The sequence below is a fragment of the Dermacentor silvarum genome, chromosome 1 (assembly GCF_013339745.2).
Source record: "Dermacentor silvarum isolate Dsil-2018 chromosome 1, BIME_Dsil_1.4, whole genome shotgun sequence".
In the NCBI taxonomy this organism is placed as follows: domain Eukaryota; kingdom Metazoa; phylum Arthropoda; class Arachnida; order Ixodida; family Ixodidae; genus Dermacentor; species Dermacentor silvarum.
Window position 1 is genome coordinate 250345289 of NC_051154.1, and position 12960 is coordinate 250358248.

At 49.1% G+C, this 12960-nt stretch overlaps 1 protein-coding gene across 1 annotated transcript in view; it reads left to right on the forward strand.

Moving 5' to 3' along the window:
• The first annotated feature begins 637 nt into the window (after positions 1-637).
• The window catches only part of LOC125942129 (uncharacterized), a 51474-nt gene continuing 39151 nt past the window's right edge, over positions 638-12960 (forward strand). Inside the window, exons 1-2 of the mRNA XM_049660243.1 lie at positions 638-1204; positions 10214-10609. Coding sequence (XP_049516200.1) covers positions 992-1204; positions 10214-10609 — 609 coding nt within the window. The 5' untranslated portion in view covers positions 638-991. The remainder of the gene's footprint in view (positions 1205-10213; positions 10610-12960) is intronic.

The window sequence follows — 12960 nt, forward strand, 5'->3', positions numbered from 1 at the left end:
GAAATATTAGATAGCGTTAGCTTGGCAGTTTGCTGTGCGTTCAGCTCACACCCATGCATGCATAAGGCAGCTCGGCAGGAACGCTAGTGTGCTTTATCGGGTGCGTGTGCACAACGCGAGCAGCGGAAGGCAGACCGCGCTGTCCCGGCTCCACCACCGAGCCCATTGAGCGGAGCGTTGACGATGCGTCCACTTCGCTGCTCACTTCGTAGCATGCACCGGCAAAAGCCTGACAGTACGATGGGAGCCGGCATCCGTATATCTTCCATCGTAACACCGAATGACACAGTAGCGCACCCAGGATCTCGGCCAGGGGGGGGTGACAGTTTGCTAATACCATCTAAACCGCACTAATTTCGATTTCTTCACTGGAAATTGTAAAAAAAAAAATGCGCTTTTGCGAGTGTGCAGACGATTGCGCGTCTTATCTTAGTTGCAGTACTCAAATGTGTAAGGAAAGGGGTTAAACAAAAGGGGGGGTTATGTCGGCCTCAGGGGGGGTTTACAACCCCCGAATCCCCCCCCCCCCCCCCCGGTCGGTGCGCCACTGGAATGACAGTGTACCGGCCGCCCTTTTTTTATAGGCCACGGCAGAGTGCAGCGCGCGGCAGAACGGCGCGAGAGAGAAAGGGTAAGCTTTATTGTCGCTCAGTGGATTAAGGAGTTCTATCGACCCTATTTATGGTGCCGCGGCTCGCGGCGGGACTGCACCTTCGACTGTGGAGACGTTTGGACACGCCGGCCACTGGCCTCGCCACGCGAAAAAAAAAAAAAAAAAAAAGCACGAGACAGCGCGAGAACATTTTCGGCAGTGGAGTCACCGAAGTGCAAGTTCGCGACGAAGACGACGACGACGTCGATCACGCGCATGCCACCTGTTCTTTTCGCACAGAACGCAGGAAGATTTTTTCGAATCTCGAGCCTCGCATCGGTTTTTTTGGCTGGACGGCGTCTCTGCCTACAGTGAGGAAGAAGTCACTAGGAAAACTACATGGCTCGTCCCTTCTTTTGCCTACCGTCCGACGAGTTTGCGCTCTCCAATTTCCAAGAACATCAACTGGCCAATGAGCTTGACGCGGCGGCTGATTTGACGAGAAAGGCTTACTTCGCCAAGCGCCGGCTGTCGTCGTTGGAGTGCTGTGAAAAGTGGTGCTCGCACTTTTTCGACGCGCGAGACTTCAATGAGCAGCTCATGAGGGCCGTGGTGAGTTGAATTCCTCTTTACGTCATCGACGGTGTTGTATGAGCGCGGAATTCAGCTTTGCGGGCGACTAGGGGTATATTTAGCGTGACGAAAGCAATCCCCTTACCGTATAAGCTTCTTAAATAAACTCAATTCTCGTAGTTACAGTGTTTGTAATGCCCAATGTATGCACGGTCATCGGATATGGGGAAGATAACGCGGTGACAGCATGCGCTGAAAACGGCGTCAAGTATCGGACACACCTATCCATATAGTCATGACACCGTCAGAGCGTGTTGTCCACAGTCAGTCCGTCCATTTTCCTGTGCATGGTAAAAGTATAATGCCTATTGGTACTCTCATAAAAGAAAGCTTAATGCGAACGAAATGCGTCGCATTAGCTTCCCAGCACCCTGAAAGCGCGGGCAGTAGTTGTTGGAACTAGCACTGTGATATCCTTCAGTTTTTTTTAGGAGGCATTGCCTTCATGCATCCGCCGACTGGGACGCCCCATAGCGGCAGTCACCAAGCGCTGTTGCCGTCACCTGGTGCCATGCTATTTAATGCCTGGAACGTCGCTCTTTTTCCCATAGAGAGGTCCCTGCCGCGTGTTGTGACCAGTGACCAGGCACCGTGCGAGAGCGCTCGCCTACCTACCGCCTGGTCATGTGACACCATCGGCGTAGCCAACGGCGTAGCCGGGAGCAGCCGGCAGCGCGCTGTCCGCCGGCGGAGAGCGCGAGCTCCCGCCGGCGTCCCTGGAGAAAAAAAAAAAAAAAAAAAAAAAAAAAAAACCGGCGGCGTAGGTTTCAGCGCCGCTGACGCCGCGCGGAAATTTGCAGCTCTCCAGCAAATTTTTGTGCTAAAACAAACTGACCAGCGACAAAAAGCCCCGTAAGGTGACTCGCATGATTTCAGAACAGCGATAAAGAAACCCCTTGAGTGTCATCGTCTGCATAGAGCAGCGGTGACCACGCGCGGTCGGCAAGGTGTCTGCTCGCGACAAGCCAACTGCTAGGCTCCAGGGCCGCGATTTTGTAGCGATGTCTTATGACTTATTTTGGAATAGTCTTATCATCCACCGCTCACGGCCGGCTGATCCCGTTGATAACGCGAGCGGACCGTCGCTCTGACCAGACAAAGCGCGATAAGCGCGAAAAGGCATTATTACTTTAAAGTCATCGCTACAAAATACTGGCCCAGGCCGCCGCGCGCCGACATGTTTACAAGGATCGCCCGTCAGGGGCGCTTGCCTACCTACTGGTGGGGGAGAGAAAAATACGAGAGTAGGGCAGCGAGTTCGCGGCTCATTTTCCAGGCGTTGTCTTTATAGGAGGCGCTGGCTATTTATACAGGTGTGACCATGATTAAACGGGGATTGTACGAGGGTTTTTTCGTCTGTTCACTTTTCCTTACTTTCATGTAGTCGGCCGCTGGCCTGCAGCGCCATCCCCTTTGTTTTACTGTGGCGCCTCCGCCACCGCCGTCGACGACATAACAATTGGCGGCGAGGTACGTGAAAAGGATTTCTACTGCTGCTTCGGGTTATTCTTTTGCAATGGATGCCAGGGACGTTGCTGCTACTGAGACGCATCCCTGTTCTACTACTGCTGCTGCGACGCGTCCAAGTTGCTGCCCATGCTGTCGGTGAAGAACCCATGCTCAATGCCTCCTAAAGAAGACTTTGCCCTGCTATATACTACTGCGACGACCTGCATTACAGACTTCAGACGCTCCTACGCCAACGCGCCCCTACTGCCTGCAACCATTTCTCCGGTCTCAGAACGGCTCAGACGCTAGCCAGGCACTTACCCTACTTCAAACGCTGCAGCTACTACACGTCCAATACATCCACGGACCCTAGGTATGCCGCGTCTGCTGCGACGCTACTGCTGATACCCGCTTGTGTCCTTCTTACTATTGCTTCGGACCACGGACGCTGAATGCTACAGCGCATTTCATTGATGCTGACGTGAACTTAGACACTGCTAAGGTACCAACCGCTGGGACTACTGAGGCCTATGACACTGCAGTCTTACCTGCGTTCCAGTGTACTCCTACTCAGACGCCAACCATGCTTTGTGGAATTCCGCCGCCGCCTTTCTTGCAGACGCCGGCTCCGCCCCCACACCATGGGCGAAGTGGCGGCGCGTTTTCGAAGTCTACGTGGAACTGGCCGCAGACGCCAATCCCGATTTCAGAAAAAGGATTCTTCTGACCGCCCTGGGTGTTGAGGGCCTACATGCATATTTCGAGCTCCAAGAGGCCCAGACGCAGGCGGGCAAGACCAAACATTCATCGATAGGGAGTCCACGGACGTGTACCAGGAGGCACTAAAGATGCTGGAGCGACAGTTCGTAACGACATTCAATAAATCATCAGCGAGGAAGGAGGAGCACAGTGGTCAGAACATATGGAGCGATTTGCAACCATGCAGGCGAATTCAATCGGATACCACTGCCCAGCAGAACGTGATGGCGGTCGACGGCACGAGCGGCCTCCCCGTCTGCAAGCCGGTAGGAGCCAACAAGGCGCCCGCCCGGCGCGACCACCCACCACCTGCTACCTGCTGAGGGTCCAGGTATCACCTCGCAAATTCACCGTCCTGCCCAGCTCAAGATGCAGTCTGTTTCAGCTGTGGAAGATGGGGACACATAGAAGCCGTGTGCCGTTCCCGTGGACTGGCATCAAGAAAGGGCAAAGTCGGAACGCAAGACACCGGCGCTCGAGAGACGCCTGCAGTGTTTCATGTACACGGCCCCCCTACCAGTGCCTAGCGCCCCGAGGAGACGCATCCGGCTGCCCATTAGACTACGATTATTCTTACGACACCGTCTATTCCGACGCCGCACCAGTCGTGGTTGCTCAGTGGCTATGGTGTTGGGCTGCTGTGCACGAAACGCGGCCACGGCGGCCGCATTTCGATGGGGGCGAAATGCGAAAACACCCGTGTGCTTAGATTTATGCGCATGTTAAGGAACCCCAGGTGGTCCAAATTTCCGAAGTCCCCCTCTACGGCGTGCCTCATAATCAGATAGTGGTTTTGGCACGTAAAACCCTATAATTTAATTAATTAATTATTCCGACGCTGTCTCTTCAGTCTTACTCCAACAAGGCCTACTCAATGCCTCATACTCCTAAGCCTCCGATGCCTACGCCCGTGAAGAATACTGCTTCAATGCCTACTTCTCCGAAGAATACTTCAATGCCAATAACCTCCATTACTTCCTTTAAGGCACATTCCCCAACCATGTTCGCTCAAGGGGGGAGAAGAGGTGACGCAGTGCACTTGGCTGCCGGACTTATCGGGTGCCAGATCAGCCGAGCCAGATGGTGCTTCTGTGGCCTTCTACTGTGCCGGACTTCTACAGACGCCATGTGGCCTTGTACGACGCAGCCATATCCTCCATGCATCCGCCGACTGGGACGCCCCAAAGCGGCAGTGACCAAGCGCTGTTGCCGTCACCTGGTGTCATGCTATTTATACAGGTGTGACCATGATTAAACGTGGATTGTACGAGGAGTTCTTCGACTGTTCACTTTTCCTTGCTTCCATGTAGTCGGCCGCCACCCTGCGGCGCGATCCCCCTTCTTCTACTGCGGCGCCGCCGCCGCCCGGGTCGCCGTCGACGATATAACAAGCACCGCTACGTTATTGTCTTGGTTCCTGCCTAGCGTGGCATGTGCTGCGGCTGCGGCAACGCGCGTGGCGTTGTCAGTCCGAGATCGCAGCTATGCGGTTTTAGCTAGGGGCAGACTCCGATTTTTTTCTCAATACCTGTAAAATGAAGAGATGATGCTTTCTTTTGAAAGCTGTTCGATTAATTTTATCCGCTACGACCGCTTTTTCTGCGCCTTCCTCTCACGCAGCCGAACTGTCACTGCCGCCAGTAGCTACCAGACGCAAACGCGAGCGTATTATTTTCCCGCGTAACATAATTAATCGAAAATCCCGTATTATATAACACCCGTCACGTTACGTTGGCAGCCCACAAACAGCACACGGACAATGGCAGCCCCCCCCCCCCCCCCCCCCCCAAAAAAAAAAATTAATGAAACCAAACATTGACAGTACATACCTTTTATTTTAAGTCTTCTCAGACTTATATGTTAAAAGTGGCGAAATAATAACAGAGCTCAAACATGAAAATGATGCAATTTTATTGGTGCTTATGCGCACTACATCCGGGATCGGCCCAGGAAAAAAGTTCGGAAAAGTGACGGTGAAGTGGCTAGGAAAGACGTTGGCTTTAATTAATAAGCCTAAATGAAGTTGTCCGATTGCAGGATTCAAACAGAGGACCCCTAGCACAACAGGTTGTTTTTACTTGGTCACCGTACGTTCACTTCAATTCATACTGCCACTACAGCTACGAGTCTTACAATTCGTGTAATATTCTAAAATGTTGCTATCGCATTCATTCCTTCGCCTTTATGGCTAAACTGTGATATATTTAGCAATAAAGCTTTTATCATCATCATCATCATTATGTAATCCAAAAAGTTAATTTTTGAGTTGGAACAGATCATAGGTGCATGTATAAGCATGCCACGTAGAACATATGATGCGTGACCACTGACGAGACACCAGGTGCAAAGACAATCGGCATTATGCGACCCACTCTACGAGTTTCCATAGCGATGCTCGTGAACAGCACGAATCGCTCTGATTGCAGCTGTATCTGATTTAAAAACTAAGTCAAGTTAACTCGTGCATGGAAGATGTATCTTCTTACTTGTGTGGCTGATGAATCTTCAAAGAAATGGTAATTGCGGATAGTAAAGAGATGCACAAATCTCATTTCGATCATAGTTTTGATAGCACATTTTTCACTTTGCCGTGTAGGTTGTAGTTCTGTTAAAATCAAGACAATATCTTTCTTCCGCCGTCAACAAAAAGTGTAATTTTTTAAATAAAGTGATCTTAGTTCGATTCAAAGAAATTTTCTAAAGTAGAAATTGAAATTTTGCATTTATTTGTTCTTTCACAATATTTTTCCGTGTATTCTTTAACTTCTCTAAATGCACCAAACGCAATCAAAATGCAGTCATTGCCCGAGGAAATCTTTCTTAATTCCCATCTATTTATTCGGAGCTTACGAATATCTTGCACACTGTAGTTTTGTGTTTTTACATAGTGTGCCTATGGAATATTGTCGCATGTTGCCGTCACTCGAAAATCGCATGCATCTGGTTGCGCATTTGGAAGTGACATACCTTGGACGTTCGCCAGCTTCAACTGTACAATGGCAACATTTGCCTTAACGGTAATTTTTTAAAAAATCGCCGTTCTCGTGTAATTCTGTACAAGAACATTCGGGATGAGGTGCCTTCAGCACATAACGTAAAAACTGATTGAAATGGCTAGTCATAAGCATAAAAGAGGGGGAAAGCGGAGAAGTGCAGCACTCGCTGAACTAAACAACCGAAAAGTTAGTGATGTTTCACTTCACGAACGCGGGTTACGCGCAAGCGTGTGAACGCCGCGCACATGAACAGCGAGCACCGTGGCGTCGTAACGTAAATGGAATGGGCGTGAACGCGGCGATTCTCTTGTACACCTGTGGGCGCCTTCCTCCTTCGGCACTCGCTTCCCTTGCGGCCGATTTGACAGACAGGGCATCTATACGCTTGGGCGTAAAAGACGAGAAAGGCGTGAGGGAGCGTTCATTTGAACCCTTTTTGCTACCTCAAACGCGAGCAAGCTTTCCTTGGCGTCTCGTACGCTCTCTACCAACACAGCGCTGCCGCAGAGAGCCAAATTGCTGGCAGGCGCTGGCGCGCGCAGTGCGCGTTTGTTTGAACTGCCCGCGCTTCACCGCACCGTACGGAGCGGAACTGAACAACCGAACCCAAGACTGCACAACAGTGCTTGCTAGTTCAAGCGACCGCGCTGTTGGTGTTGCAGTTGGTGGCCGAGCTGCGAGTTTTGTTCTAATAACGTCGCGTTCTATCGCGCAGATTAGTTAGTGGTAGATTTCGGCAGAACTATACCGGGATACCGACCCATTGTATGATGGCGGGTCTTCTTAACGCGAGCGCACAACGCAGTAGAAGACTGGTCGCATTCGTCGAGTCATCGGTTGTGCTAAAGGCACGCTATAGTAAAGGGCGCTGCGGACGTCATTTTGCAGTGAAGCTATGTCCGCGAGTTTCACGACAGTTCTTGCGTGACCGCGGCGGCGTGGTCGTTATCGAATGTCAAAGAGCTGGCATGCAGCAAGGCGTTGGTGCACCGAAGCGGCCGAAGCACGCGGGCGTCGGTGAGAACGCGCAGTCGGGCGCCTTCGTCTCCAAAGCCGGTGCAGCACAGAGCAACACCGTTTGAATAGACTGGCACCTCACATAATAAAGCATTTGAAAGTCTCGAGCAGATTTGTGGCAGTATAGTAAACCAGGCTACAAATGCACTCCAAGGGTGTGGCAACGCTCTTTTACGCATTTGCTGTATTTATTGTATGAACTTCTTGAAGGTGAATACATCTGGGAAGGTTCCTTTTAGTGTATCCCATGGTAGGCTAGGTAGCCCGGTAGAGCTAACAGCCGCAGTGCAGGTTGGAAGGCCCGAAGTTCTGCACCGAAGAACTTATTCCACGGCCGCGAACTATATTAATAAGCTCCTGCTAACACCTCTTGCAAAGACAACAATTTTCCGTTGAATTCCGTACTAAAAAAATTCGGCATAGCCTATCTCACGATGACTCTCGACGGAACTGCCTTTAGCATTGAATCAATATAGCGATACAAGGTATTGCCATCGTATACGAACGAGTTTGTATGAGGCGTGTGCTGCAGCGGGATTCCTCTTTCGCACTTCCTTAAGAACACTCGGCGCCATCTAGCGCTAAGGGTGCGGATTGCCTCCGAAATGCATAGCGAACGCTGTTCTGTCTGGATGCGCCATCAAGTGCCACTGCCGAGAAGTCCGCCCATGGGGCTCCGAGGCGGGAAGCGTGGCGCACCAGTGCGTGCGAACGCTGACAATTGTTTCCTCGATTGCCGCACACTCAGCGTGGCACATACTCCGTTACCAAAGATGGCGAGAGGTTGATTGAAAAGCAGCACGTACCCAGTGCATTCATGGCGCAGCTCGCTAAAGCGTCGGCGTGAAAGGCGTTCATTGAAAGCGGCACATATCCGGTGGATTTGCTGGGCAGCCTGCTAATGCGCCCGGTTGCTGTCCTTGAGCAACCCTTATGACGTGGGTTCGATTCCTCTCAGCATCAGATAAATTTAAGAGATCTTTTTCATCGTCGTAGAGCAGCACATTCCCAGTGGCACATGCGTATATATTGGCTAAAGTTGGCGTCAAAGAAGTTTATTGAAGAGCGGCACACAGTGACTCGCACGTATCCAGTGACCTAAGTTGACATAAAAATGTTTATTGAAGACTAGCACGTACAGAGTGGCACATATCTAGTGCTGCAAGTCGGCGTCAAAACGTTTCGGCGAACAACAGTACCTAGCCAGTCCCGCATCTACAGTAACCCAAGTCGGTGTGAGAAAGGTTCATTGAAGAGTGGCACGTGTGTACACATTGACACACATTCAGCGAGCCAAGTTGGTCTGATGGTCAGTAGTTTGCAACTCTCTCACCTGAGCACAGCCACCTGGTACGTTACCCGTTCCACCACGGACTACCCAGGGAGCGGGTAAAGTGGTTACATACATACATGCATACATATATAGCCCCGGAAAGTCCCTGATGTTAAAATATTAAAACGTTACTCAAGTATTATTGCGCAACAAACGACGCGGACGTGAAAGGAGAAGAACACACACCAAGCGCAAAAGTGTGAGCTTGGTGTGTGTTCTTCTCTCACGTCCGTGTCTTTAGTTGCGCAATAATACTTGAGTAATGGATTACCCATTTTCCCGGAATGCTGGTCACACTAAAACATAGTGCTTGCCGATGCGCACCTGTCACCAGAGTGTCGGAATGTGCAATAATGGGCGCGACGACATGCTCAGTGTAAAGTGATCCGCCTCGTGTGCGGTCCGATGAGTGCTTCTCTCTCTCGACACGCTGACGCCTGTGGTGCCGTCCTTCTTTGCATTAACAATTTAGCGCCGTCGGGGAAACCGAGTGGTTTGCTTTTTCGGAAATAACATTTTCTAACTGGATATAGATGAGGGCATATATTGTCACGTTGTAGTAATTACGAAGAACCAGAGAGCAGCAAAACTGTGACCAACGAAAACGAACTTTTTATTAAACGGTGATGCTTGAAAATGGTCACCAGACAACAAAATGTCCAAGAATGCGCGTGACGACGTGTTTCGGCCAGAGCAATGGGAAACTCGCAGCTATGTTAAGGTCTCTTCACAGACCTTACCGTCTATGTAATATCATCCGCCACCTACGAGGCCCGAAAGGGCTCGCTCGACGTGCTAGTGCCGATGGGGTCGCCGTACATTTTTTCATTGACAGTTTAATGGCATTGCGGAAACACGAGTGTTGGCTTGTTTCCGAACTTACCAATTCACTTACTCATCCAGTTAACGATCACTTAACAATCTCTTGGCCGGCGATGCCAGGTATACCGCTACCATATATGCCGCTTGCTTATGCTTTTGACATGTGTCTGTATAACACGCTATTGTAGAAACGACAACAGATTTGCGACTTGAAGTAAAAGGGACAATAAACATGTTGTTATGTCATAGTACTGCAACAGCTTTGAAATTCCGCACTGCAGTTTGCAGCGCCTTATCCTATAAGAAAAAAAAAATCCGCAAGTTAGCTTTCTAAAACGAACTGTTGTTGCAATTGAGAGTCGTCAGCCTAAACACTTTTGCTGCATAACATACATATTTGTAGAAAACAATGTTGCCACACAAAGCATGCGTCATGAAGTTAGCGTCGATGAGTGACCGGGTGGCACGTATCAGTAAAGACGGCTGGGGTGCATAGAGTCTCGACGAACGTTGTCTGGAGCTTTTTGGCTGATCCTAGTTGAGCCTATAGCCGTTCACTTCAGTGGGTAATGCCTGATCGGCGTCCATTTCCATGCGCTTGCTTTCGTGCAGTGCAGAAAAGCTCCGACACAGGAAGAAAAAGCAGCTTCCAAACTTGAGGGCCTCTTCAACCACGTCCAGCGGCAGTTCCAGGCAAAACTCCCGGTAGTGCCAAGCAGACTGCAGCCACTGCACTCTGCCATCGGTGGAACAAGGCTGGCAATACTTCTACGGTGCACAAGGACGCAGTCCACAGTGTGCCACCTAGTAGGGCACTTGGAGCAAATCAACGACGTCATCTGGTTGCTGGACTTCGAAATGACCGAAGTCATGCCAGGCAAGCATGCCATACGCAGGGTCGGAGCGTCCGAGTGTCCGAAGACCTACCAGAACGATGTGGTATTCGCATACGCCGCCATCACCTTGCTGCTTCTCCTGCACACACACAGCTGCGTCGAACGTTTTGAGGTATGGCTTGCTCGTTTTTAATACACCCCTTTATTTAAGCCTTGCAATAGAACACATGAACATTTCGTTTCACGTCTTCTCTTTTAGAATGTATCGCTAATGTACTATTGTGCCCTGAGTCCACGTCAAGAGTTAGAAATTGACAAACCAGTTAGCCTGCCCTCTGTGTCGTACAAATGATATAATTAGGGATCATAAAACAAGTAGAATTCCTAATTTGCAATAACCTTGGGAATAGGCTTGCTTAATAAATAGCTCAAACCATTAACCTATCATTGATCCATTACATATCGAGTCATCAACGAAATACAGCCGTCGCTCTATGTGACATTCTAAACGAGCAAAAGGCGTCGTATGCTAGTCGGGCGCAAACAAAACGTATAGGGGCATAAGTGCCTGTGTTATAATAACAGTTTTTTATAGATGTCATACTTGTTCACAGGTGAACTGGTTCACAGGTGAACTGGTTCACAGGTTGGGCTAAATTACATTTCGTTCTTCAATTGACTCCAGCGGAAATCACTGATCTCTGTTCACTGGAAAGAATGAAGGGCCCAAAATAACAAGGCTTACGTAAGCGATTGCGTCGGCCTGGTGAGTGCCATAGAAAACATGACTGAGGGCATACAGCGACAAAGCATAACCCCCGCATTATAGAACGTGGCTCTACTCAGCATTGCACCTAGACTCGAGGAAGTCCATGATAGCGGCGCTCCTAGCCAGGAATAGTCATTGCGTCAATTAACACCACATGACAATTCTTGAGAAGCGTTGCGCCTTCTTAGCCGAAGGGCGACGCTTGCTCAACTTGGAGCGGAGGAAGTGCTTTCAGTCGAGACTCGTTTTAGAGGATCCTTTGAAGATGTAAAATACTATAGTAGTGCTGAATACCTGCTCAGTGTGAACAAGGGTTTACTATTTGTAACAAGACTGCTGAAGCAGTGAATGAATTTACATTTTCACAGCATTTGCTGTGTGTACATTCCATGCTGATGACCACACAAAAAACAAATATTTACTTGCACCTCTCGCAGAAGTCAATGGTGTGATCTTCTCTGAGATTTAAGCAGCGCTATTGTGACAAACACACAAGTACGTAGCGTTGCCGCCATCGGCGCACAATGGCGGGTACGCAGTTTCGCAAAATTCCATGTGTCCTACGTAACTTGTTCTAAAACTTTAAAATATAACAGTGTCAAGTGGCTGGACAGACTCAAGATGATATTTGCCGTCGGTTTAAGCAAGTCAATAGGCTTTTTTTATATTTGACCCAATTACACAATTAGTTATTAATAAATAATCAACTTGAATAAATAGTATATTCAGAGCAAAAGTGTCAATGAGAAGATGGTAGACCATCCTCAAAAATTCTCGATAAATGTTTCTGCTGCTCGATACGTGCTATAGAAAAGCTTTTTCCAAGCATGAAAGAAAGCCCACCAAACACGAAGAAGCTCCGTAGGACTCGTCATTGATTTATGTACAGGATATCCGAGCTTATTCAATAGTGATATAAAAGGCAAGAAACATTTTTCATGCGACCACGTCATAACCCTTACGTACAAAAACAATTTAACCTATAAATATTTTGCGCAAATAAATCAAGGGAATTTTGTACCAATTAAAAAAGGGATTCCAGAATTTAAGTTTTGTTTCTAGTGATTGTATGGCGTTTTCCCACTTTCACTAAACTTTCTGGTATAATGCACTCGAACATTGAACTTTTACAAGGACTGTATAGAAGGCCATATCTTGAAAACAAACTTTTTATATAACGTTCTTGTGAATGGCAAGTGCCGTATCACATTCATATGCGCGTGCAAGTACGCATTTATAGATACCACCAGCTGTTGAACAACTAAAGTCTAATAAGCATCGTTACGCTATTCCAGGTCGTCGACCTGTTCGCTGCCGAGACTGAATTTAACCGGATGCTTTGTGCGAACATCGGAGCGAGCGATTCGCTAACCTGCCTTCGCATGAGCCGATGCGAACTTGGCGAATCTGCTACACACATGCTCGGGGAAGCTCTCGGTCACTTGCTGTCGGCAAACCTTCGTGAGCTCTCGCTGGACTTGCTGACGCTCTCTGGTGAGAATGAGGCGTGGATGAATCCGCTTGCAGAAGGCGTGGACAAAGCGCGGAATCTTGCCAGGATCAGGATCACGGATCTCTATACAAACGTGAGTAGTGTTTAAACGGGACATTACGCGCATAAAGCAGACTGTGGCCCAGTGTGCTGTTAGTGCGGGGAGGGACGGCAGTCAGAAATTATTAATGCTCCACGCAGGCCTTATACAGGCGAGGTCCTTCGCCTGCTGCCGCCATACTACTGCGAACAAATACCGCAT